The following is a 25,482-nucleotide window of genomic DNA, read 5'->3' on the forward strand; positions in this document are numbered from 1 at the left end:
CGCAAATCCTCTCGATTTAAATTTGCTAATTCAGTCTAAACTGTCAGAGAGAGAGAGAGAGAGAGAGAGAATTCTTTAAAATGCAAATAATATATTAAATTATGAAAGAGGAAAATCAACAGGATGGGAATAAAGACATTAAAGACACACTTACTGTGTTTCGTTTCTCAGTCAAGGCATCAGTCATCGCACTAACCAGTGAATCAACACGTTTCGATGGAGAACCAAAATTTCTTCAAAATGCTGAACACCTCAGAACAACTCACCAACTGGTTGTTTTCTGGAGAAGACACCCACGCACTCACAGTGGCACGGGGTGGCGTGAGGAAGGACGGCCTGGCACCACGAATCAGTTTGGACATTCATTACCGCCCCCCTCCCCCCCTTCAGCAATACCATTCATAAAGCTCAGGATCAGCACTTCACCAGTTTCCTCTTCTCTATTTCCACGTCACTATGTACGGTAGGTTAGATATGTAATGTGATGGCAGAAAACGATGGTCTCAGCACAGTTCACTTATTGAGGGTTTTACCTTATATATTCACATACATATTTACAGACTAATATACATAAAAGATTAAGCATCTCTAACTTCGCCGGTGATCAGGTGTTCCAACCATGTATGCTTCAGGTTAGCCAGAATGAAGCATTGAATCGCGGGATTACTGTAACAGTGTAACAGCGTTGATCAAAAACATTCCTTGCATTTATCACACCTTGCATCGCTGTCTCTAACTTTCATCCCCAACCACTGCCTCCTATTTTATTTATTTATTTTTTTATATTTTACTTTCCAGAGCAGTAATTATACATTTTTCATTTCTTTCTCTTTAGTATTCATTGAATAGATCTTTTTCGCAAGTAGCATTGCCGCTTCCAACGCCAACTCATTTTTTCCCTCTTTTTCAGCTACACTTTTCACATGAAACATTATTCCAGATGCATTTTGAATCATATGAGGATGGAGGATGAGACATACCAACTATAATAATCTTCACGTGGATGAGGATGGAATAAGTTCATGTTGGGTTAAGTGAGCTACCACAAATGTGGCTGGAATGGCTCATCATCTCATCAAGTCACGTATGTTATTTTAGTCTCTTTCCTCCGATCACTCATTGCTTCATTGCCGACTAAAGACAAGTGATCGGTCGTTGCATGAAATAACCACGAGCGGTACTGTCTGTCCTGAGGTGCTCGCTATTCCGTCACCCAATCACCAGGTGTCTTTAGGATGTGCCTCGTCTCACCACCAACAAAGCCGCTACCACGTAATGAATGTTGGAGAAGGGTGAGGGAAGAAAGAGGTGAAGAATGGTGTGTGTTGAACAACCTTTTTTTTTCGGTCAAGTGTTATGATGTAAATTATTTTCCTTATACTGATCATTGTTTGACATTCCAGTAAAAAAATACTTACGTAATGCTCATACATCTTTTCTTAGCATTCTTCCTCCCCCTGAGTCCTACCAGGTGGTCGATCAGACAGGAACCACTCCTGTATCAAACGCGTATGTTGGACTGGTTAGTGGTGGGGCCTGGACCACCACCAACTGAGCCAGCCTGCAAGGTAGTAGGTGATTTTGTGTATCTGGTTATTTGTACATTAATCCGTTAGCGTAGTTACGAAAAGACGTTTAATTTCTTTTCAAAATAATATTTGTATACCAATGAGTCACGAAGGACTGAAAAGTTTTGAATAGGGTCACTCACGAACAAGTTTGAGAGCCGCATTAGTATGTATAGATTTACTGAGCCTGCATTCAAAGAAAAATATGTCCGAAAAATGTGTCTTCGTAAACACCACTGAAGCAATATTCATGATCAGTCTTCCTTGTTATCTTACCTTATAAATATGGAAAAGCTATTCTTGAGATCGCTAATGGAGGATAATCAAATCAGGCATCAATGAGACACGGCAGTCTACAGAAAGTGGAAGTAAAATATCACCTCAACAATACATTATTAGCAAGCAAACTTAATTTCCTGCAGGTTTGCTAAATGACGCTGAGGAATGCTGAGGCGCTTACTGCTTTCATTTTCCGCTATAATTGGTGGTTTGGTATGGTTCAGGAGGAACCACAACGAGCTACCCACCACAGTGACCGGGGCGCAGGGCAGGGAGCAGTGTAGCGCCAGTCAGGCCGGGACACCTCCACCACCACCACCGCGGGACAGACGCCTGTGAGTGGACTTTTCTACTGTTATTCTGTTAATTTGATTTCGTTGTTTTAAAAAGTTACTCCGCCCTAAAAAGAATGGAATAATCTGGGATATTGGGTGTGGCGGATTGAGTTAGCAGCGAGACAGAGTGTGCAGGGGGCGGTGGTTTGGTGGACGGCGGCGGGCGGTGCAGGTGGTGGTAGTGACGGTGACGAGTATCTATACGTGTCATTGCTTTACGTGTGTCCATTTTAACGCAAGTAAGGAACAATCTGACAATCGTTTCGAAATACCAGAAAAATTTTTACATCTGTGGAAAGGTGACAGCGTCTGGGTTGAGCAAGATGTGGCTGTCGCACACCACATATTGATGGCGTTTGTACCGAGGCCGCTGCAATCCCTCCACCTGGCTTGAGTGATAGGACGTGAGGCTCCATCAGTGCATCGGCTGGTGATGTATAATAGATATTTGCACATAGTCTTTTACGGTTGCAGTTTACCATGAATATCTCAGGCAGGCAAAATGCACCATAGAAACTTTGAGGGAAAAGATGAGAAAGTGAGTGGCAAAATTATTGTAAAGATCGCGATATTTAAAGACAAAACCAGAAATAGCATGAAAGCCACACACAACTTGTCCACCGATGTCCTGTATTCATCGACATCTTTATCTATGAACGGACCGAACCACTTCAAATACTCTTGTCTAGGTGGACTATTAGGTGGTTTCCCAGCGCTTGTCCCTAACTCAGAACAATACTAGAAACTTCCCTTCAGTCACACTTTCAATAAAAAGGTAGTTTCGAAGATTTCTTCAAGCCCTCCTCTAACGACACGCTAACTCACCTAACGCCACGCACGAGATTATCCTAACGTCACACACACACACACTCTCTCTCTCTCTCTCTCTCTCTCTCTCTCTCAACCGTCCTACGCCACGCACAACCGTCCTAACGCCACGTACTGAACCCTAGATGAATAATTTGCATTACACAAATCCAAACAAATATCTCCTTAAGTGTTATGTGACAAGCGTTACACAGAAGATCCCCTACTTTGGTCCAAGAATACTATTGTTGATATCCAAAACAAAGTAGATAATTATGGTTAAACATTTGAACATCACAAACTTCTTGTCTTTACTACGGTGAAGAAATGCATGTCCGCACACCATTTCTGCTCCTTTGCCGCTAAAGGAGTGTAATTGTGTTGCATTCCTTTGTCTGCACGTTCTGGGTGCGGAGTATTATAATATAAAGGTGAGAAAACGGTGATCAATATTCTCCAGATAAACGCAATGCATCATACAGTGGTGTGCGTGGTTTGTGCGTACGAACCTGTGTGCGTGCTGCCTCGTTCATGCCCGTACACGTGCTCTCAAATTACTATAATGAAACTTAAAACTTGTACCTTGGCAACACTGAGGGATGAGAGGGTGGCGTGTCGGTGACAGTTGGGGGGCAAGTACCGAGCACTCGGAGAATGATTCGGGGATTCGGGTAACAGTGGCAGACTTCATGTGATGTTCTTTTAGATAGTTATACCATTAGTAGTAACACTCACTAGCGGTAGTAGTAGTAGTAGTAGTAATAGTAGTAGCAGCAGCAGCAGCAGCAGTAGTATTAGTAGTAGTAGTAGTAGTAATACAAGTAATAATTAATAATAATAATAATAATAATAATAATAATAATAATTAATAATAATACAGACCTTTCAAGTTAGTGGAAAGAATTCATCAGGTAAGGAAATTTCTGAAGTGACCAAAGATCTAATTGCAAATTGTCACTTGCTCCATACCTGATCAGAGTAGACCAGTTTCCATCCTTTACACTGACAGCTTCGACCTGACGAGGAGCTGCTGCCTTGTCACCACTTCCCAGTGCTGCCGGCGGCGTCACCATGGCGAGGTCACGGTGGATCCTGGGGTGGCTGCTGGTGCTGCTGCTTCTGACGGCTGGTGAAGGCGGGAACCACTCCAGGTAAGATGAGGCGCGGCGCAGGTGGTGGCCATGACCTACAGAAAAGAGACTATGGGTCACTGGCGGTCCGTGGTATGCTTTTAAGGGCGATTACGAAAGGAAAGAACGACAAGAGGATGACAGCGATAACTACACTGCACAATAACACTTAACGATTCAGGTGTTCATGATGGAAGTTGCCAATTTCTTCCACCAGAATAAGTGAAAAAGAACGCGTACAGTTAGGCTCCATTGATTATGTTTACGTTAAACTAGTGGGTGCAAGTGTTAATGAAAGAGAGATTCATGAAGACCTTGAGTTAGGACGGGATGGAAGGGAGCAGGAGGACGACGGGGGGGTAAACTACAGTACAGGGAGTGGATTCGTCTTCCGTCCTTTGGGAATCCAGAATCTTTTAGTGTCTTCGTCGGGAGAGCCCCAGTCACTCACAAATCTTCCAGTCTTAATGGGGAATTTAATGGATTTGCATATTAGGCAGGCTTGTGTCTGGTGGGGGAGGAGAGAGTAGAAAGGAAGAGGCGAGGCAAGGCAAGGCAAGGCAAGGCAAGGCAAGGCAAGGCACAGCAAGGCGAGTTTACTAGGTGTAGTCATGAGGTGAGGTAAACTGATCAAAGATGAAAGAGAGTAGGGAAGCAAGACGATGGAAGGACAGTAATGGGTAATAATAAGAGGAAATAGAGGAAAATTTTGGAACAATGACGGGAAAGAAATGCGATTCGTAATAACGTTAGATGCAGGAATAGAAGGCTGGCAGAGTGGCAAGCTGGGAATAAGAGTCCGGTTGTGCACCCCCCCACCCACATACGTTATATTTATTGGGATTTCTCAGTAGTGTTGCCTATTCATCACCAGAAACTAGACAAATATGCAAAGCTAAAAACGGGTGGGAAACTTAAACTTACCCCTGCACTTTTCATACACGTGTACTTTTCTTCGCCGTGCACTGAAAACCATTCACATTTCATTACGCGACACACACACACACACACACACACACACACACACACACACACACACACACACACACACACACACACACACACACACACACACACACACACAAGGAATCCAAACCCCAAAATATTAGTAATACCCAAAAATTCAAACTAAACACCACAGGTCAGCAACAGAGAGCGAGGTCGCCCAGGAATTCACTCCAGAAGGTGCCGCTGGCGTGTCGGGTTCGTCAGTCAACATGGTGCGGTCTTCTCCCAACGCAGGTGCGGTGAGAGATTGTGTGCTTGTATGTGCGCGCTCTTGTTATTGAGTCTATACATTTGTGAGTTGCATCCGAGTGAATTTTTACATTATTTCTGTTCGGTATTTATCACTAGGTAATTGTTTCGTATTTTACTTCAGAGAAAATTAAATTATACCTCGTGAAGCAGCTGCTGGGGAAGGCTGAGGACCTGACCAAAGAATACATTTCCGCTACTACTGCGATGAACTTACCAGGTAGGCAGGAGAAAGGGACGCGCAAGTACTGAGACACAAAGAGAGAAGACCCGTGTTGCCTACTTAATAAAGATTCTTTCACCAGCGGGGACTGTTCCAAAACTGGAGCTCAGTGGGAATACATCTGAAGCTGGTGGTCGCCAGTGGCACTTGGGTACTGCGCTCTCCCGTTTCGACCTCTCCTTCTTCAATTCAAATACAAGTAGGTTGCGTGAGCCACGAGGTGTCCAAGCTGAATATCGCTACAGGAATGGCGCTATGGTATGGCATGGCAATTCATAAGCGTGCAGGAACTTTGTCCTACACCACAATGTCTCACACTGCATGAAGTCCTCTAGATTGTAATCGATAACCCTAACGTTTCTTGAGACAGCTTTTTTTTGTCACAGGTGTGGACATTATCAATCAAGTGGAGGAGATGGTATCGCTCGGGTTGCGCAGCGCCCAGAAGATGTACATGATAGAGTGGCGAGGCCGCCTCATCCTTGCTGTCATTGAGGCCTCGGGCGTCTCCCTCTACGCTATCGAGCCTAAAACACACAGGGTGGGTTCTGCAGGCAAAGATGAAGTCCAGGCTTCTGTCCACTGTATTTGGCATAGGCGGGTGTCTAGCATTTTTTACGAGGAACTAAATTCTGATCTTTCACAGGTGCAGCGGACAGAGGGGCCCACAGGCAGACTGAGTTGTAATTTCGCCATCGTGGCCGGGGGGCATCTGGTGCTGACGTGCATCATGGCCGACGAATCAAAGCAGCATGAGAAGTTGGGGATGGAAAGGTCTACGATGAAGAAGGTGAAGGTGTACATAATCAACGAAAACCCAATGACGCCTGGTCGAGGAGCCCTGTCTTACCGCTTCGTACACGACATTGATGTGGACTCACCGAGATACATCGAGACCTGGTGCGGCCGCTACTCTTAACAATGAACTATCATGACTATTAGCGCCTTACACGGGTGTTTCATTTACGAACGAACATCCAGACATGTCTACAAACATACTGCCTCTCCACAGGTCCCAAAACAAGGAGACATTTTGTGTGATCATTAGTGGGGAGGTGATGAGACGTGTCAGTGACCGGCAGGTCCACTTCACCCGCCACACCACCTCCGCACTCTATCGCTGGATAGGAAACCACTTCGATAACTGGGAGCTGCTACCCGGAACTAGTCCCGTTGCCGCCCACCATTTCATGGTCAATGAGTTTCATTACTTGGCATTTGCAAATTTCCAAAACAATAAAGGTGAGACAGCGCCGCTGGCATCCTCAGGTGTGTGTTTGGAGGGGAAACTATATGATGCAAAACTTTAGTGTTTAAGTGAAGTTTCTCCTGTGAAGTCGATGATCTTGAATCATTTTAACATGGTCACTTGCCACAGGTCAACACAACTGCCATAGTATGATTTTTCGCTACTACGTGGACCAGGGTCGCTACCTGCCCTTCCAGACTGTGGAAACAAGAGGCGCCTGGCACTTACAAAGCTTCACCCTTGGCAGAAAACGCTTCCAACACACCTTCCTTGCCATTGCCAACTTCTGTGAGGACACAAACACCGGTGAGGCTCCAGACCACATGAAGGTGAACTGATACATTATGAACATAATCTAGCAGCAAATATACTGAGTTACAAAAATATTGAAGCGGTGAACACTGATATTCTCTTGGTATCTTTTATCGCCATTTTCACGGTAACTGCTCTTCTGGTCTTGCTGAATGCAGGCCCATTCTCTCCCCGCGGCTTCGCTGCTCAAAACATTCATCCCTTTTTCTGGTCAACTCGAACTCCCTGCTCGTTTCTGTATTTTCTCCTTAATATGACTTGATTTCTTTCAAGAGGGAGGTTTCAAGACGCATATCCTTCAATTTTCGTTGACTGCTTCTGACATCCCTTTGGGGATTCCCACTGAAGTGGACCTTTTAGTCTTGACCAGCGCCTCGTAACAAAAAAAAATAATAATAATAATAATAATTGCTGAAATAAGGATTATGTAATTTTTTCGTGCTTATGTGTTTGCAGGCACGTGCAACCACCACACTATCTCCACTATCTATCACTATGACGAAGGGAAGTTCAAGCCCTTCCAGGAGATCGAGACATCTTACGCAATACAGTGGATGGCCGTCCAGGTGAGAGCAGGTTCTGCACACAGCCGCAGTGACATTAGTATTAAAAACGGTGGTTAACTGCCTATGGCCATCATAAGTGGTTATATACAACAGGATAAATAGTTGATGACATTAGCTCATTTCTATTGATATGTCACCCTTTAATAGTTAATCTTAATCCTACCACATACTTACTGTCCCCTTCTCCCAACTGACTACGACAGGTGAACATGGCGGTATTAATCGCTCTCGTGTCCAAAAAGGGCGTCACTTTCTACCAGTACAATGGGTGGAAGTTCGTCCCCACCCCAGTACAACCGTCACACCTTCCCTTCTCAGTTGGAGTCACCAGCCTTGCCGCCACATTCTGGGACGGCCGCCTGGTACTCGGTCGGTCATCAATATTATTTGATAAAAGTCTTATGATTAATTATCCTTCACAAAAAAGCGTAAAGATTTGTTCTCAGTAACTTACTTTCGTCCGACTGCCATAGGTGTGACGAATGCTGACAAAGATAAAGCCACCGGACACCCAAGCTTGTATTCCCTGTCCTTCACCACCAGAGATGATCTCGAGGTGAGTCAAATTCTATGCACAATTATTACATCTTCTTTTAGCAGGAAAGAAGTTCCGTGATTCTTTGTACTTTACTCAGGAGGTGTACTACCAGCTAAAGGAGTTATGTGAAGGACTAAGGCGGCAAACTTATGGAAGAGAGGTGGCCGAACTTACGCGGCAAGCTGCCACCACTCCAAGGACGACTAAGCCTCATACCTTCCCTCGCCGTGTCACGATCAAGGGCAACCTACGGGTGCAGGCCGCCAGCCGTGCTACTGAAGTAAGCAGGGAGGTAGCACTCTTTACTGCGGAGTTTTGACCATAACTTGGGAATTCCTGTCATGCAATTCTTAGTTCGAATGCAATCCCGCAAGGGATTGGGGAAAGGTAAGGTGTTGAGGACTGTCTGCCAACACTGGATGGATTTTAAAGTTATTTTCTGCGTGTATACAGGTGTTCAGTCAGGGCAGAAGGATACCTAACGGTGGCGGGCAGACAGAAGCACGGATGGAGGCCCTGGAGGGAACACTTGAACAAGCACGCCGCAGGCTCAGTACCATGCTCCCCGCCGCTGGACCTGTCGCCTGGCCCGGTAGGTCTGATGTTATTACAGTGTATACTCGTTCAGATCTACACATAGTGTTCAGCATCCTACACTACAGCGATCTCTTCACCATGACCGACTGCCATCAAGATGAACTTTACTCAATTCATAAGACTAAATCTCATCACTCGTGCATCTTGACAACGTCAAATTTTTACTTATTGTATATTTCGTAGCAAATTTGCTATTGATCATGCGAACCTCACTGTCATCTCGTTTTAAAATCTGAGAATACTACAATGTCATGATAAGAATATACTTCAAATAAGTAAATGCTAAAAATTAAATGCAAGGGCACTAGCATAAACCTTAACTTCATCTTACTTTAATTCAAAACAATACAGAAGATGAAGCTTTGTTTCATGTAGCCTTCCATACATTAATTCTAGATTTAATGGCATGGTATATTTTAGATAATCATAAACCAGTTCAAACAACACACACACACACACACACACACACACACACACACACACACACACACACACACACACACACACACACACACACACACACACACACACACACACACACACACACACACACAAAAAAAAAAAAAAAAAAAAAGCATCACGATACCCATCAATGACTGCCTTAGTAGCACGTAGTTACCATGGGTCACCCCTGTGTGAAAGCTTCTTATGACTGTAACAAAACTTCGTAGTGCAGACAGATGGCAGGGGACTGTTGTATGCGTCTTGCTTAGCACTAATCTTTACTGGTTCAACAAAATGCTTATCATTTCTAACGTATTCATGATGGTTTGCATAACACATTGAATGAGTTTCTACCCTTCAGCTCACCTTCACTTGGCCAACCTGATGAGTGCGGGTACTCAAGTATCCTCTGCTGCTGAGGTGCAGGCACTATGGATCAATGGAGAAAGTGCTCCAATGCTCAGACACATGGTGCCACTTCATGCAGCCACTCGCCTCAGAAACCTTACCTTGGAGCAAGTTGAGTTTAAGGTAAGGTTGTGTGACGGGTCAGCAAAGAAGAAAAAAGAACAAGCACTCGGCACTTATGGCGAAGATTATTATTATTTTTTTTTTTTTTCATAACCAATACATATTTGATGTTTACGTATACTTAGAAAATGTAAGCCACTGATTGCTGAGGTACATAGCCTATGTACACGTTTGCAATACACAAGAAACACTAATGTACAGATTGCTTTCCCAACAGGCCCCGGCTTCTGTGGACCACCTGCACGGCAAGCCAATTTTTACCTTTATAACTCTCAATGGACATCATGAGGTCAGCGGAAACTTCATATTCCAAGGACCAATTAAGGTGCAGGAGGTTATGGTGTCAAACACACTGGACGGCGTGAAGGTGGACCCTCGCTCTCTCCTGCTCACCACACACGCCCAGACGCATGCAGGTGCTAATTTACTGTCTAGGAAATCTTTATTTAAAGTGGCAGTGTTTACTAAATTCTTTTAGTCAATACAGCAGGCAGGCGAAAAGGCACATCAAAGACACCTGTCCAAACACCTCCACTCATATGTGGTCATATTTCATTAACAACTTTTATTAATAGCGATGATAAATTCTTAATTGCTAAAATTATCTCGCCAGTCCTATACCGTGTCGTATCTGATGAACTAACTCTCTCACCAGGATCTCTAAAATGCCAGTCCTTGCACTCTAACACCCTCGACGTTGCCGTTGTCAATGACGTCGCCATGGACAAGCTACTGTCGAGTCTCATCATTCGCAGTGCCAATATTACCATTACCGGTTGGTTTTCACTTCACGGACCATACTGGGTTGCTATAACGTGTGGACAAATCATGAAGGTGGTCCAGGATTGGCTGTAAAAGTGACTTTCCTTGGCAGGTCAGCTCAGAGTGATGGGAGATATTGTATACGATGGTCACCTGAGAGTCAGAGACACAAGGAACCTGGACCTCACTAATGCATTACTGATGAAGAGTCTCCAGAAGCAGGTGGTATTCGGTATGTACTGTGCAGAGCATATGAGAAACGTTTGACTGGCTATTGTTTGTGTACTGCTGTCAAAACATCAGGATCTATATATTCGGTAGGGATATCTACACTTGATACAGACAGAGATGAGTGTAGTCCCATAAAACAAGTAATTTGGGGATCCTATACTTGTAATGGCAATTCATTGTTAAGAAAAACTGTGTATTGTAATATTAAGCAAAAGATCCAAAAGAGACCGAAATGAGGCGAGACTCCAGCATAGTTAGCATAGTGAGAATGGCATGCAGCGTATCAAAAACAGGTTAGTCACATTAACAAAACTTTAGTAATATTCATTACAGCATAACTTTAGAATTCTGACTAGCAAATTGTTCATGTTGTATATAACTTACTATTTATAGGTGGCCACCAGATGAGCGAGCTTGAAGCTCCGTCTATGACGACAGAAGGACGCCTCAACACGGTGCAAATCCCCGCCGAGGTGTTCCTGAACGGCAGCCAACACTCATATACAGTCACATCATCTTCCTTCAGCCATGTGCGGGCCACTTCCGCCTCCGTATTGCAAAAGCTCAATAGCATCACGGTAGGTAGTCTGTGTTTGGTCATGGAAAGGTTATCTGTGTGGATTCTGCATACCTTGCAAATCTACTTGGCTTGCTTCCTTCACTGGTGACCACGAGCTGCAACATGAGTAAAAACGGAGGCAGCAATGCAGATGAACATTGATGATGATGACTTCTGCACTTCTTCAGGTGACAGATGGCCGTTTGGACGTACTGTTACTCTCGGGATATCAGATAGTGACGGCACCAAAGAGCTTCACTTCGCTGCAGCTGCTGGAGCAGAACTCTCCTAGCTACAGGAGTGCCAACACTCGCCATCGGCGGTGGTCGATTGGAACCTGTGGGTCCCTGAAGAACCGAAGACCAAAAACACCGAATGCACGCATAGAAGCACTTCTTTTGGCCCTAAGGGGAGTGGCAGCCGCCCAGGATCTCCTAAGCTTTCTCACTGAAGTACAGCCAGGACACTTTCTGGTTCCACTGAGGACACAACTTCTTTTTACTTTGCTTAAAGTGGATGTGAACTGTGCCTTCATCTTCTTAGAGGATACTGAAAGGGTCATGTTTTTCGACATAATGACCGAAGACTGGAGGAATGAAGACAACGAGTCTGTGTTGGTTCTCAGTCATCAAGATTTGAAGATGATGGTAAAGGAAGTGATGAACTACAAAATGGAGATGACAAATTTGCTTCATGGCATTCAGTATAGATGGTATGACATATGGCTGTTGATCAGTAAGGCGCTCCAAAAAGTTGATGACATCCACGACAGTTTAAATGTGGTCAGACTTTTAATTGATATAATTGTCAGTGATGATACGATGACACCAGATATATCGCACCACTGCCAGTCTGTGTGTGGTTTACAGAAGGACGATGACCCTTTAACGCTGAAGTGTACTCGGGCGGCGTTACTCACATTGCGGGTCGCACAACGGATCGCCCGCTACCCCGTAATAGGTTCTGGCATGTCCCAGCTGTCCGAATCACAGCGAATGACATTCCTTAAGGGAGCAATGCAGCACGACCTTGGGAGGCTCGTTGAGTTCCTCAGTACCGAGGAAGGACTCCTCCCTGCTGTGCGCGCTGCACTCCCCTGCGGAATGGTTTCATTGCGTCCGGTCATTGATAACGAGCATGATATTTTGAAGATGTTAGAGCAGTATGAGAAGGAGCTGCTCATCCTTTCAACGTATCGGGATGACCAGAACGATAGTCCAGAAGGCAAGTAATTTTTTTTCTACCATCTAATGTTGTCTAAACATGTATTGTTATTTCAGTTACTGTAGGAACTTAAAGGAGCCATCACTACTCTATAAATAATCCAATTTCTTTTGTATTTTCAGGACGTGAAAGAAACTATAACAGTATTTCTCCTGGAGTTAATATCCGTGAGAGAGTTTCCACAGAGATTTCGACCATTACCAGTGCTATTGTAAAAGATGGTTTTATTGCTACTCAAGAGTCTCTTCCAAATATCACAAAAGAATCTTCTATTGCTACTCCAGAATCGACTAAAAATCCTACTACTAAAGAATCAAACACTTACACCACTGTAGAACTGTATACAACTACAGGCACAGAAAAGCTTGCCACTGGGGAATCCACCACCGCTACCAATGACAACCCCTCCACTTTCACCGACGAGGAAGCCTCCGTTCTCACCACCGAGCAAGCCTCCGCTCTCACCAATGAGGAAGCCTCCACTCTCACCAATGAGGAAGCCTCCACTCTCACCAATGAGGAAGCCTCCACTCTCACCAATGAGGAAGCCTCCACTTTCAGCAATAAGGAAGCCTCCACTTTCACCAGTGAGGAAGCCTCCACTTTCAGCAATGAGGAAGCCTCCACTTTCACCAATGAGGAAGCCTCCAGTTTCACCAATGAGGAAGCCTCCACTTTCACCAATGAGGAAGCCTCCACTTTCACCAATGAGGAAGCCTCCACTTTCACCAATGAGGAAGCCTCCACTTTCACCAATGAGGAAGCCTCCACTCTCACCAATGAGGAAGCCTCCACTCTCACCAATGAGGAAGCCTCCACTCTCACCAATGAGGAAGCCTCCACTCTCACCAATGAGGAAGCCTCCACTCTCACCAATGAGGAAGCCTCCACTCTCTCTACCGAGGAAGCCTCCACTCTCTCTACCGAGGAAGCCTCCACTCTCTCTACCGAGGAAGCCTCCACTCTCTCTACCGAGGAAGCCTCCACAATCTCTGCCGAGGAAGCCTCCACAATCTCTGCCGAGGAAGCCTCCACTTTCTCCGCCGAGGAAGCCTCCACTTTCTCCGCCGAGGAAGCCTCCACTCTCTCTACCGAGGAAGCCTCCACTCTCTCTACCGAGGAAGCCTCCACTCTCTCTACCGAGGAAGCCTCCACTCTCTCTACCGAGGAAGCCTCCACTCTCTCTACCGAGGAAGCCTCCACTCTCTCTACCGAGGAAGCCTCCACAATCTCTACCGAGGAAGCCTCCACTCTCTCTACCGAGGAAGCCTCCACTCTCTCTACCGAGGAAGCCTCCACTCTCTCTACCGAGGAAGCCTCCACAATCTCTACCGAGGAAGCCTCCTCCCTCTCCGCCGAGGAAGCCCCCATTCTTTCCGCCGAGGAAGCCCCCATTCTTTCCGCCGAGGAAGCCCCCACTCTTTCCGCCGAGGAAGCCCCCATTCTTTCCGCCGAGGAAGCCCCCACTCTTTCCGCCGAGGAAGCCCCCACTCTTTCCGCCGAGGAAGCCCCCACTTTTTCCGCCGAGGAAGCCCCCACTTTTTCCGCCGAGGAAGCCCCCACTCTTTCCGCCGAGGAAGCCCCCACTCTTTCCGCCGAGGAAGCCCCCACTCTTTCCGCCGAGGAAGTCCCCACTCTTTCCGCCGAGGAAGCCCCCACTCTTTCCGCCGAGGAAGCCCCCACTCTTTCCGCCGAGGAAGCCCCCACTCTTTCCGCCGAGGAAGCTTCCACTCTTTCCGCCGAGGAAGCCCCCACTCTTTCCGCCGAGGAAGTCCCCACTCTTTCCGCCGAGGAAGCCCCCACTCTTTCCGCCGAGGAAGCCCCAACTCTTTCCGCCGAGGAAGTCCCCACTCTTTCCGCCGAGGAAGCCCCCACTCTTTCCGCCGAGGAAGCCCCCACTCTTTCCGCCGAGGAAGCCCCCACTCTTTCCGCCGAGGAAGCTTCCACTCTTTCCGCCGAGGAAGCTTCCACTCTTTACGCCGAGGAAGCCCCCACTCTTTACGCCGAGGAAGCCCCCTCTCTTTCCGCCGAGGAAGCCCCCTCTCTTTCCGCCGAGGAAGCCCCCACTCTTTCCGCCGAGGAAGCCCCCACTCTTTCCGCCGAGGAAGCCTCCACTGTCACCCACGAGGAAGCCTCCACTGTCACCCACGAGGAAGCCTCCACTGTCACCCACGAGGAAGCCTCCACTGTCACCCACGAGGAAGCCTCCACTGTCACCCACGAGGAACCTTCCACTGTCACCCACGAGGAAGCCTCCACTGTCACCCACGAGGAAGCCTCCACTACTGCAAACATGTTTTCCACGGTTCTTATTTCTAGTGAAAAGTCTTTTCCTACAGCTTCTGAAGAACCATTCACTGAACAACCATACACTGGAGTCACTGTAAAGGTCTCAACTCGTAGTTCTCATGGGTCATTCACAACCCACTCCTTAGAATCGTCTTTCGATGATTCCTTCCCGACACACAATTCGTGGAGCGTCCAGTCTCCTCGCACCGCTACTCCTGCCCTCCCACAGATGCATGTAGATCCCAAACTCAAGGGACAGACTGACAATCACAACTATGGAGAATCTATAACGCATACGTTTAGATATGTTCGGGATAGAAATTCGAATGGTAGTATGCCGACTTCGCATAGATTAATGTCTGAGGATTGGCAAAGACTGAAGAGAGAATTACCACACAGCGTGACTGGCTCTGCGCTCATTGCCTCCAGCATATTGATGGTAGTCAGTCGAACTGGAAACATAAATTCTCTGTCAACAGAAATTTCATTAACGCAACAGAATTCACATTCAGTCCATTCAGAATACTTCAGTAACTTAGTGCCTTTAAAAAATATACCAAACAGCGATGTATATCGTGTAAACTCAGTTTATACTCCATATCTTTCCTTCAGCAACAAAATTCCAGCGTCGAAGACCGAAAGTGGAGCATCTCTTGAAGTGCCAAAGAGTCTAAGTAAGCGACGAGCTGAGGCACTGGTTGTTCCCTCAGCTTTTCATTATGTGAGTGTTGTAAAAGGTAACACTGGCGATGTCAGTCATGTTACTACCGTCACATTAGTGCAACACCTTACCACCATTATCAACTGCACCAGCTGTGTGTTTCAGTATCAGATTTTCCAAACCACTGCGAACCATACGTTATCCGCGCATCTCTCGGCCTCAACGGTGACGCACAAGACGCTAACCATAATGATGTCCTCTTCATCGACCAGAATCGATTGCACTAACTGTGCGTTCCAATGTCACATTTTTACGACCCGGGAGACAGAAGCAGGGTGGATGCCATCCTCTGTGCACGTTACAAGATCTACAATACCTGGTCAAGGCTCTGCCACAGTGATATTTCCATCAAGTATTCCCGAGCCTTCCTACAAATTCCCACACGGAAGTACAATTAGTATTCAACCAACGCTGTACAGTGCACGAACTTTCAACGCATACTCTACGACGACTGAGAAAAGTTCGGCACCATCAGTGTCATCTCAACAGCCGTGGACAGTTTCCTCAGGTGAATCTAAATTTGAATCTCCTCATATTAGTGTAGAGCCTTCACGAGAGCCGTCTTCATTCACACCCTACATTCCGTCTCGCCCGTCAGATGAAAAATGTGACAATATCCCTGCGCACTATTACGTGGACTCTGTCCGGAAAGACGTTCTCTTAGCGTGGCTGGAGGCTGCATTGCTATACTTTGAAGAAATTTTGTCTATCAATCCTATGGTAATATCTGAGGAGCTTGAAAGGAAGCCAGAAAGAATTGAAATAACCATTAGTTTGAGAAAAATTTATGAGCTGATGGAGAACACCACAAAAATCGTGAAATTAATTCTTAAAAATTTGTTTTATGAATTGGAAATAAATGAATTGGAAATTAGTGAGCTGAATTTGATCTTGGAATCTGAAAAGTTCCGTACAAGGATGAGGACTCACCTGTGTTTCCTTAATAGCTTCCCAGATAAGGTTAAAAAAGGACTGGATGAAGTTAAAGCTTTGGCAGTTTTGGGAAAGAAAAGAATAATTTTACTCCTGCACTGCTTTGGGCGCAATGACTGGAGCTACGAAAATGAAATAGAGAAAGCTGAAGTGCTCTGGGAGTCAGAAGATGATACGGACATTCCAGTCTCAAGCAGGAAAGACATGAATAACCAGTCTGGTGAGGCAACAACGGATTCTCATACATTGTACATCACTCATGGAAACACCACAACTGATTGTTGGCTTACAAGTTCGGATATAATGTCACCTCCAATGATCGGGCCTACTGCACCAACCATTCGTGATTACGATTTAAGTTCATGGTCTGCACACTACAGCACCAAAAGCAACGATACCACCAGCGATAGTGTCATTACCAACAGCGAGAGCACTACCACTTCCACCATTTTCAGCAGCAGCAAAACAAACTGGTTGACCTATTCGCATGTTAGCGTCACTCCACCGTTTAAGCCTAATGGTTCATCACATGGCAGGGCAAAGCAAGTAACATATGGCTACAATAAGATCACCTCAATACCTAACGGAACACCGATCAGCTCAGAGGATGCTGTTCCTGCACCACGTCCACACACGCAGACTAACCCCAGCAAGCCACCTCATAGGGAGGATAACCATGGATCATGGGTGGTCGGGCGAGTGGCCGGACACAGACTTCAAGACCTGGTTGACCGTTCATTCGCTCACCTGCCCATGCGACGAGAAGCTGCATTCTTTATAGGTCAGTTAGGGAGCCACTGAATAGCAACCTGTTTCTACAAAATGTCAAATGAAACAAAATATGGATTATCTCAATGTTCCTCTTGTATCTCTGACATCATGCAGAGAGCAACATGGCTCGACTCAACAACATAACCTTCAAGTCTGGGCTGCGGATACAACAACTGCAGGGCGTGGACACTGGCCACTTGCTACGACATGGCGTGCCTATTCATGGCTCCACAATTCATGCCAACTTAACATTCACTAATCCTATTCAGGTGAGTCCTTGTAAGAATGGGAGGAGCATAGACCCGGAAGACAATGTTGGGTGACAGTGAAGAAGTGCGAGGATGTGAGCCTGAAACTGAGTTAGATTTTATGTACTTTGATCTAGCCATGAATTAATTAATAACTGACTGGTAATGAAATAATCTACAATACTCTTATTTTTCGATTAAATAGTTCATGCAATTTCCGTCTCTAAAGCAATGTATTTATCACCAATATGCAGGTGGGTGGCCCGTTGAGGGTGTCTCGTGTGAACGGGACGCTCGCGGCTTCCTTTGTCACTCTGGGCGGACACCACACGCTGCCGCATCCCTTCGTCTTCATGGTACGTGACACCCACTTCCTTCTATCTTGTTCCTCCTGCTACACACACACACACAAAAACACACACTTATCCTCTCCTTCCCCTCTGTCTGCAACCCACCTTCCTTTCTGGCAAGTCCCGAGCTGCGGCACCTTTTGCAGGGTCCCATCACGGCGGCAGCACGAGTAAGAGTACGGAACAAGATCAACGGCCTCGACCTGGTGCTCTTTAGTAAAAGCGTGGCGTTGACTTCCTCTGCGACGCGTCAGGTCCTACGGCACCCCATCAATTTCACGCAGGTGTCCGCGCAAAGGTAAACCCCAGAGAAATACATGTGGATTAGGAAAGTCCCCTAGCAGTGAGATGCATCGTATTCTCACTCTTTCTTTTCCAGAGTGTTCTTTGCTACCGGTCGGGTGAGAGACGTGGCCTTGGAAGATCTGGTGCCACTTGGCCAACCAGCCATCATCACAGGTCAGTCTTGCAACCCTAAACAGTTCCTCTGCACTATCTATTTACACTCCTCTACCACCTCCTTTCCTCAATCTATTTTCTTTTCTCCTTTATCTATCACTTCTGTCACTCTTTCGTCCCAGTTTATTCTATTAAGTTTTCCGCTCCTCCTTGGCTCTTAGCTTGAAATCAACATCTTCAAGACACGCACAAATAATTTTTCTTGCAGGAAGGAAAATCTTCCAGGATGTGAAGGTGCGGGAGGGGGAAACACGAACTGCCGCTCTCTCTGTCCGTTATATCAACGACGTCAACGTTACCGATCTCTTCGCTAACTCACTCACCACAAACCCAGGTGAGCGTGTGGTCATAGCTTCTTAAGAGGATGAGGCTGCCCACACCACCTCTGTTGTTCTGTAAGCTGTTGTTTCTTTAACCTACAGAGACAAAACAGGTCCTTTCCGGACCAATTATGTTCATGAATCTAGTGGTCTTGGGCAAGCTCGTCACCTCGCGCGGTCTTGGAGCACACAGCAGCAGCGGGATGCAAAGTCTCCGTATCGACAGGTGAGAAGCTACTTCACCTACCTTGCCCCTCCAGGCCATACTAGAAATGGAAAGACCTGGTTAAAATAGTGTCCTGAACAGGCGTGTGCCACATGGATGAGCTCTAATGTTCTCCGCCAGGATCGCGGCCCAGGTGATGTACCGGGATAAGGATGGGAAGCTGGAAGGCAACTTGCTTCTGAAGGGCAGAGCTTCCGTAAAGGATCTCACGTTCCGTGGTAATGTCCTACCCAATCAATGTGGTGGGTGACGGGGTTGGGTGGGCGTGAGTGAGTCAGTGGGTGGTTGGGTGTAATTTAAACATGAATATAATAGTTACAATTTGTAAAGAAAACCAATAAGAAAAATCATGTCCTTCATATCTTAATCAGCTTATAAATTCCTTAAGGTTTTTTTTCTTTTTTTCCCAAACCTGAGTGACACAAATTAGTGTGTTCCAGACAGCCTCGACTCCGTGCCGGCGGCCTCGTATGACAGTGGATGGCTGCTGAAGGCGACACCACAGAGTTTTAGCGGCCGAGTGGTCCTGGCTGGTGTGAGATCCGGAGCAGTAATTGTCGCCAGTGGTGCTAAGGTCCAAGAAGTAGATATTTCAAGGCTACTTACAGCGACAATTAAAGTGAATGAAGACGCGGTGGTGTCCTTCCCAATGAAGCTTGGTGAAAATGTGTGGGCGGCAAGAGTGCGGGTGAGCGGGGCGGTGCAAGGATGGAACCTGTCCTCCGAGGCGATACTTCAGAATTCTTCAGGTGTGGTTTTCGTGGCGCGCAAGACTTTCTTAGGCGACTTTCACGTTAGCGGCACACTCACCGCCGCAAACCTCGGCGGAATGGCGGCGTCCTCGCTCTGCGGAGAGGGCAGTCGAAAAAATTTGGAGATTGTGGGTAAGTAGATCATCCACCTTCAAAAAAAAAGTTATGAATCTTCCCTCGTATTACCATTTTGTGTTGACAAGGGTCAAAATGACAACAAAAGCAACGCAAATTATACAAGAAGGCTTGCTCTGGTGCAGGTGCGGTGCAACTGACCAGTCCAGTGCGCACTGACACCGTGCACCTCGGCCAACATGTCCTCAAGAAAGACACAGTGGACGACTATTGGCTGCTGAATCGGCACGCCATCCTGCCCCACAACATGACGTTCTACAAGATGACAGCACATCACATCAAGGCGGATTCGGTCAACGGAGTGGACATTGTTAAACTATCCACCTTATTGCTACGCAGGACGTGCAGGAGTGGTGACCACCAAGTGATGACAGGCAGGTTCTTCGCACCTGTCCTCATTGTGCAGAGCCTCTTCACACCCAGCGTCTCGGTGAGTTCATGTTACAATTGTAAGAAGATACATCTCGCTTAGTCTTTTTTTTTTTTTTGCCACCTCACACCAGTAAACACTTCTTGTAATACTATCCTCTTTCAGACCTCTCGCCTGAACAGCCGTCCACTAAGCGATATCCATAACCTGTTCATCCGCAATGGCCAGCAGACCATCAAGGGGCACTGGATGCTCCAGCAGGTACAGAGCCTAGAGTCCTTGATCACTTTAGGTCACGCTAATGGCATCCCGATGACAGACTTTTGCATGATAAAGAAACCGTGCGTCATCACCGCCAGGAAGATCTTTGCACATGACTTGACTGTCAAGAGGGACCTGCACGTGGAAGCTGGCAGGTAAGCGGCACAACATTGATTGGCAGTTGCATTGTTTCATGTGTGAGACAGAGGTGTGAAGAGAGGAGAGATACATACCATCATACTTAATCATGTATGAAAATAAAAAACGTTGCACTGGGAATCAGAATTCATACCATATACTCTGGAAAAAAAATTGAACTTAAGCGAATAATACTGCAGGACTGTGCAAGGCGTTGATGTGTCCGAGGCGCTGCGCCAGGCGGTCAACGCCGCCACCTGTGGCCACGTGCCTGGTGTCACCACATTCACCGGCAAGCTCACCGTACCCCGTCTCAGGTAAGCATCTTTTTTTTTTTTTCATTCATTTCAGACTCCGCAAGCCTTTCTTTCTGTAGCATTGGTTCAAATTGCTGTGTAGATTCTTGCTTGAGCGGAACCCTGATGTCCTGAGTATGTCAACCGGTTGCTTACAGAGTTAACGGGCTGGTGGATGGTTTCAAGGTCTCATCTAAAGATGTTCTCACCGCATCCGGCGCTCAGGTCATGACTGGTCAAATGAACATCAGGAAAGGTTGGTGTTCTATTGGTGTCATATATTTATTGGTAAGAAAAGGTATTGATTGATATATGCAGTTTTTGTATCAACAAAGAAAATTACCTTAAATTTTGTGGTATCGGCGTGGCTCAAGCCGATATGATGGAGGCGTCCTGGTGATGATAGTCGTGTCCACAGAGGGAATGGTGGCGGTGGCGGGACCTTCTATTCGCGCAGAAGATGGCCTTTTCAATAGGTGGAACTTGAGTGATCACTGGCGGCGAGGGGTAAGTAGCTGTCGAGGTGACGAGTCGTCACTGACAGCGATTACTTAAGATAGTGCTGTCGTCACGTTAATAATCTCTAATGCTACTTAAATATTACAGTCCGACATTAATTGCCTATACGTGCCCCACAGTTCCGCCGCGGCCAAGACAACATTGTTCGGGAAATGGTAATCTTCCCGAATTTAGCTGTCTTCAGAAACGCAACTGAAAACCACAGGAATTTGAGGAGGCTGTCTGACCAGACAGGCCTAGCGAGGACCAACCAGAACTTGAACGGCCTCTTGGGAAACGCCGAGCAAGCAATTAGTGGTTAGCAGCATGTTTTCATTTTCTTTATTATTTAGACTAAAGTATAATAATCTCATGGACATCAATATTATTAAAGGTGCCTTCATTTACTTAAGTTTCAAAGTCATCAAACCGCCAGTGACACATTCTAAGGTGTGGCGCGTGAGCTGTGGGGCTGGAGGAGTTTGCAGACTCTCAGGGGTACAGCTGCACGGCTAGTACCTCTGTGGATGCTGGACGGCTCAGGCGGGGTTCCGTCGTCCTGTCCGGAGTACATGGCAGTCATATCCCTGTCAGGATACACGAGACTCCTGGTCTATAGCTCTGATCAAAGGAAGTTCATCAACACAGGTGCGACAGAATGGTCCATAAAACTATAATCTACGATGAAACAAATTTTGAAGTAACCATTAAGCAAACAGTATTTGAAGTCTTAATGCTACAGAGTCTCCTTCCCTCAGGAGTGGTGCTGAGAGGCGGCTGCACCAGGGCCGTGGCGGGCTATAAGACCAGAGGGGAGAATTACGTGATCACTGCGCACACCTGCACCGGCAACAGCTCTCACTCCACCAGCACCACCATCGGCTCGTTCCACCAAGTGAGTCATGTCTGAAAGAGACAAATCTTATGAGACGCTCGGTGAGGCCGTGAGGTTCAGAGACTAATTATTTATGGTGGCGGTTTCAGGGGGCAGCGATCCAGGAGGCAGTGCAGGTTTGGCGAATAACAGCACATGGTCCACAGCATCTCCAACGTATCGGCATAGGAGCACTGGACGTCCAGGTGTGGTGGCGGCGGCAGCGGTGGTAGTGGAATGTATTGGTTATAAGAAAAATTTAAGGCTAGCAAGTGTTAGTAACAATAACAGTGATATCAATCGTATTGATGATAGTGGCAGAAGTATTTCGTATAACTGCTATGTTGTTAGGTGATGCCGATGTCACGTTTTCTACCGAGGTGGTAAGAGTGCTATTACGTCCAGGTGGCGGAAGTTGGGCAGCGGATTTGCCTGGTGGTGGCGGTGGCAATCGGCAATGGGACGCTGGTGTACTGTTCCAGCGGCTCGCGGGGCACTTTCTCTGGGCCGCGCCACCTGAACACAGGATGCCCAAAGAAGGTGAGGTGGAGAAAAGAAACTAGGTGGTGAGGAAGATCAGAGAAGAGTGTTTGTTGAGTCTTGTCATTATTTTATTAGATCCCTGTCTCTTCAGTATTTTCGTGAGCTTTTGTTGCCATTGGTCAGTTTATTATTCTCGCTTGCTTCCTTCAGGCTGCTGTGTTTTGATCTTAACCTTCCGCTCCCCCAACCTTCTGCTCCCCCTTCAGATATCAGTGGTACTGCACCGGGACTCCCGAGGACGACTGATGACTCTACTGGCGGTGGTCGGGCAGAATCGCAATGCCCTGCACGACAGCGCACTGACGCTGTGGCTCCACGACGCCGAGCAGGATAATTTCATCCAAGTGGAGGCAAGTGAGCCTGCTCCTGCTCCTAGCCCTTATTTTGGTGACAAAATTAAACTCGGAACAACAATATAATGTTGACATGTTTTTAATTGTTTCATACACGGACAAATTGATAGATAAGAACAACTTGTGCCAACCTGATGTTGATGTACGAGTATATGGCGTGTGTGGCTGATCAGCTCAGGGAGTTGCTAGTTTATCGAAGACATATGGGCCGCGTGAACGTTTAGTTTACCAAGATTTTACAATCAGACAAAGCAAAATTAATAAGTTTAGTGTTCAAAAGAATAATCGTCTCGCGCCCGCGTCCCTGAAGGCAATGGCATTTGGGGCACTTTTCTTAGCATCTACGTTTGAGGGTCACGTATACTCGCGTTCACACAAAATCTGACACGAACACTGGTATGGATAGCAAAAAAGCATACATGCATCCACCCCCCATACATACATGCACGCATGCACATGCATGGAATGAAAAAATAACTGATCCCTATCACCTAAACAGAGAGAACCCCTAAGAGGTGTGCAGTGGGTGGACATGACAGTGCACGGCGCTGACCTCTTCCTGGCGGTGGCGTCTCGAGGCTTTACTGGAGACACGACTGGAGAGATCATCGTATATTGGTGAGCGGGGGATCGTAAACCTAAGCAGTGAAGTCAAATAGTTGTTTTACTAACATACACTTCAAAGCACAAGCACACTTAAACGCATCAAAAACAACTCTTTTATCCCTTGCAGGGTTAACATGCATGGCGACCTGCCTCCGCTGCTGTACTTCGGTTCCTTACGCAAAACGTTCCAGACTGCCGCCAACCCGGAGAAGCTGTACTCGCCGCGTCCGCAACCCTTCCTCCATCGGCTGCAGACCCTGGCTGTGCAGCTGCCCCTGGAGACTCACTTCGTCGCGATGCCCTCTGGTCCCCTATATCTTTTCGTTATAGGCGAACAAGGCAATGTTACTCGATTCGCTCAAAGAGGTGTCCACAGGCAAGTCTGAGACTGTAGAATTTCTCGGTTCTCCATGTTAAGTAAGGCTGGGGCAGGGAGAAGATTGGAATACACAATAGCTGCACGTGCCCTCGCCACTCATGTCTCTGGCTTTTGAGTTTGTGGTGGACGTGGGCCACTGTAACATCCGAGTTTCCATAGTTTATCTTTCTCAGATTTTCCCAGGTACCTATTTATCAATCAACACGGAGGAAAGATGGACGGCTGACTAAGCTGTACGCCGACTGCCCCAGCCTGGATTCGAACCGAGATCACTGTACCACGGAGGCATTGGAGAGTCTTAAAATAAACACCTATTTTTTTTTTTTTTCAGATTCGCGAAGGAAGGACTGTACCACGCCCCAGGCAGGCAGCAGGTGCAGGTGTGGAGGTGCGTGGAAGAGGACGGAGAAGTTTCGATCAAAATGGCTATGTCGGGGAGTCAGTGCCGCCAGGAGCATTGCAGCGGTCCAGGACACAAGGATGTGGAGCTCCTGGAGGCGAACTTCAGGCCAGGACCTCCTGCCATCCATTAAGGTCAAACTTGTGATCAGCAAATCTAACTCGAGTCTCAAAGTCCAGCATGAAGTCATTACCAAGTCCAACATAAGTTTATACAGTCCAACAACACTGAGCTCCACCCCACCACCTCTTCTGGCCGTGCCTGGCTTTGTCGGCCAGCGATGCTACCTCCCCGCCCTGTCAGACTCCTCCCTGTTCCCCTCTCTGGGCTAAGGGAAAGTTGGTTTTACTGGTTTCTTGTTACAGTTTTACGGACGATAGCTCCTTAATAAATATATAATGTTATATACAGCAAGCCAATTAAAGCTTGTTAAATTATTGTATATTGATGCCAAAATTGTTAATGTTGACTATATTGACGTGTTCGTTGTCATGTTACTAAGTATACATTTCTACACGATTAAGGACCTGGATTCCTCAATTTCTTTACTCACTGGAATTAATAACATAATGATAAGCATCACTTTGCCTCACTATCCTAAGTCTACGCTTCATTTCTCTCACACGCATATTGAAAGTTCATCCTGCGTTTCGATGAAGCGTTACAGTAAGGACAGCCTGTTACAATCAACGCACACAACCTCGCCACTTCACCACACAATCTCGCCTCTGCTCGCCACGCTGCCGCTCTCCCGTCACCCAGCACTTGAGGAGGGAGGAAAACCACGAGGACAATATAATACACCTGCATCTATTGATTGCCACGCTAGAGAGCAGATAGGAGCAGAAGTCCCCTCTAATGAGGTCGCGCGTCTTAGATGATTGCTGTGATGGACTTCAGTTTGGTGTTTGGTTCCGTGTTTGGGTGGAACAAGGCGAGGTGAAGGAA

The 25,482-nt window shown here is 46.7% G+C and overlaps 1 protein-coding gene across 2 annotated transcripts; it reads left to right on the top strand.

Annotated features, from left to right (window-relative positions):
- The first annotated feature begins 2,041 nt into the window (after positions 1-2,041).
- On the top strand, positions 2,042-25,113 carry LOC135103412 (uncharacterized). Of its 2 annotated transcripts, XM_064009604.1 has the most exons (42): positions 2,042-2,182; positions 3,999-4,140; positions 5,261-5,361; positions 5,501-5,596; positions 5,682-5,798; positions 5,986-6,140; positions 6,246-6,499; positions 6,612-6,841; positions 6,978-7,154; positions 7,617-7,726; positions 7,930-8,095; positions 8,200-8,282; positions 8,362-8,544; positions 8,718-8,856; positions 9,667-9,836; positions 10,054-10,252; positions 10,492-10,611; positions 10,711-10,830; positions 11,223-11,407; positions 11,577-12,612; positions 12,735-17,336; positions 17,441-17,595; positions 17,829-17,930; positions 18,071-18,222; positions 18,304-18,383; positions 18,592-18,717; positions 18,806-18,929; positions 19,050-19,147; positions 19,370-19,813; positions 19,942-20,246; positions 20,352-20,602; positions 20,786-20,902; positions 21,040-21,137; positions 21,300-21,388; positions 21,520-21,697; positions 21,830-22,027; positions 22,138-22,274; positions 22,364-22,459; positions 22,659-22,793; positions 23,003-23,767; positions 23,883-24,131; positions 24,466-25,113. In XM_064009604.1, exons 2-40 carry the CDS (start codon positions 4,061-4,063, stop codon positions 23,213-23,215), a joined length of 11,421 nt encoding a protein of 3,806 aa, XP_063865674.1. In that variant the 5' UTR covers positions 2,042-2,182; positions 3,999-4,060; the 3' UTR covers positions 23,216-23,767; positions 23,883-24,131; positions 24,466-25,113. The 2 variants fall into 2 exon arrangements, with proteins under 2 accessions (XP_063865674.1, XP_063865675.1); XM_064009605.1 differs by lacking the exons at positions 19,942-20,246; positions 20,352-20,602; positions 20,786-20,902; ... (8 more) ...; positions 23,883-24,131; positions 24,466-25,113 and having other exon boundaries at positions 19,374-19,568.
- Positions 25,114-25,482: the final 369 nt, after the last annotated feature.

This window comes from Scylla paramamosain, chromosome 9 (genome assembly GCF_035594125.1).
Source record: "Scylla paramamosain isolate STU-SP2022 chromosome 9, ASM3559412v1, whole genome shotgun sequence".
Lineage (NCBI taxonomy): Eukaryota > Metazoa > Arthropoda > Malacostraca > Decapoda > Portunidae > Scylla > Scylla paramamosain.

What these genes read in the sequence shown, in the direction of transcription:
- LOC135103412 (XM_064009604.1), top strand. Translation starts at nt 4,061, where the DNA reads ATGGCGAGGTCACGGTGGATCCTGGGGTGGCTGCTGGTGCTGCTGCTT. An exon ending in CCGCCAGCCGTGCTACTGAA is followed by an intron (nt 8,545 to 8,717) that starts GTAAGCAGGGAG and finishes GCGTGTATACAG; the next exon opens with GTGTTCAGTCAGGGCAGAAG. An exon ending in CAAAGTCTCCGTATCGACAG is followed by an intron (nt 18,930 to 19,049) that starts GTGAGAAGCTAC and finishes GTTCTCCGCCAG; the next exon opens with GATCGCGGCCCAGGTGATGT.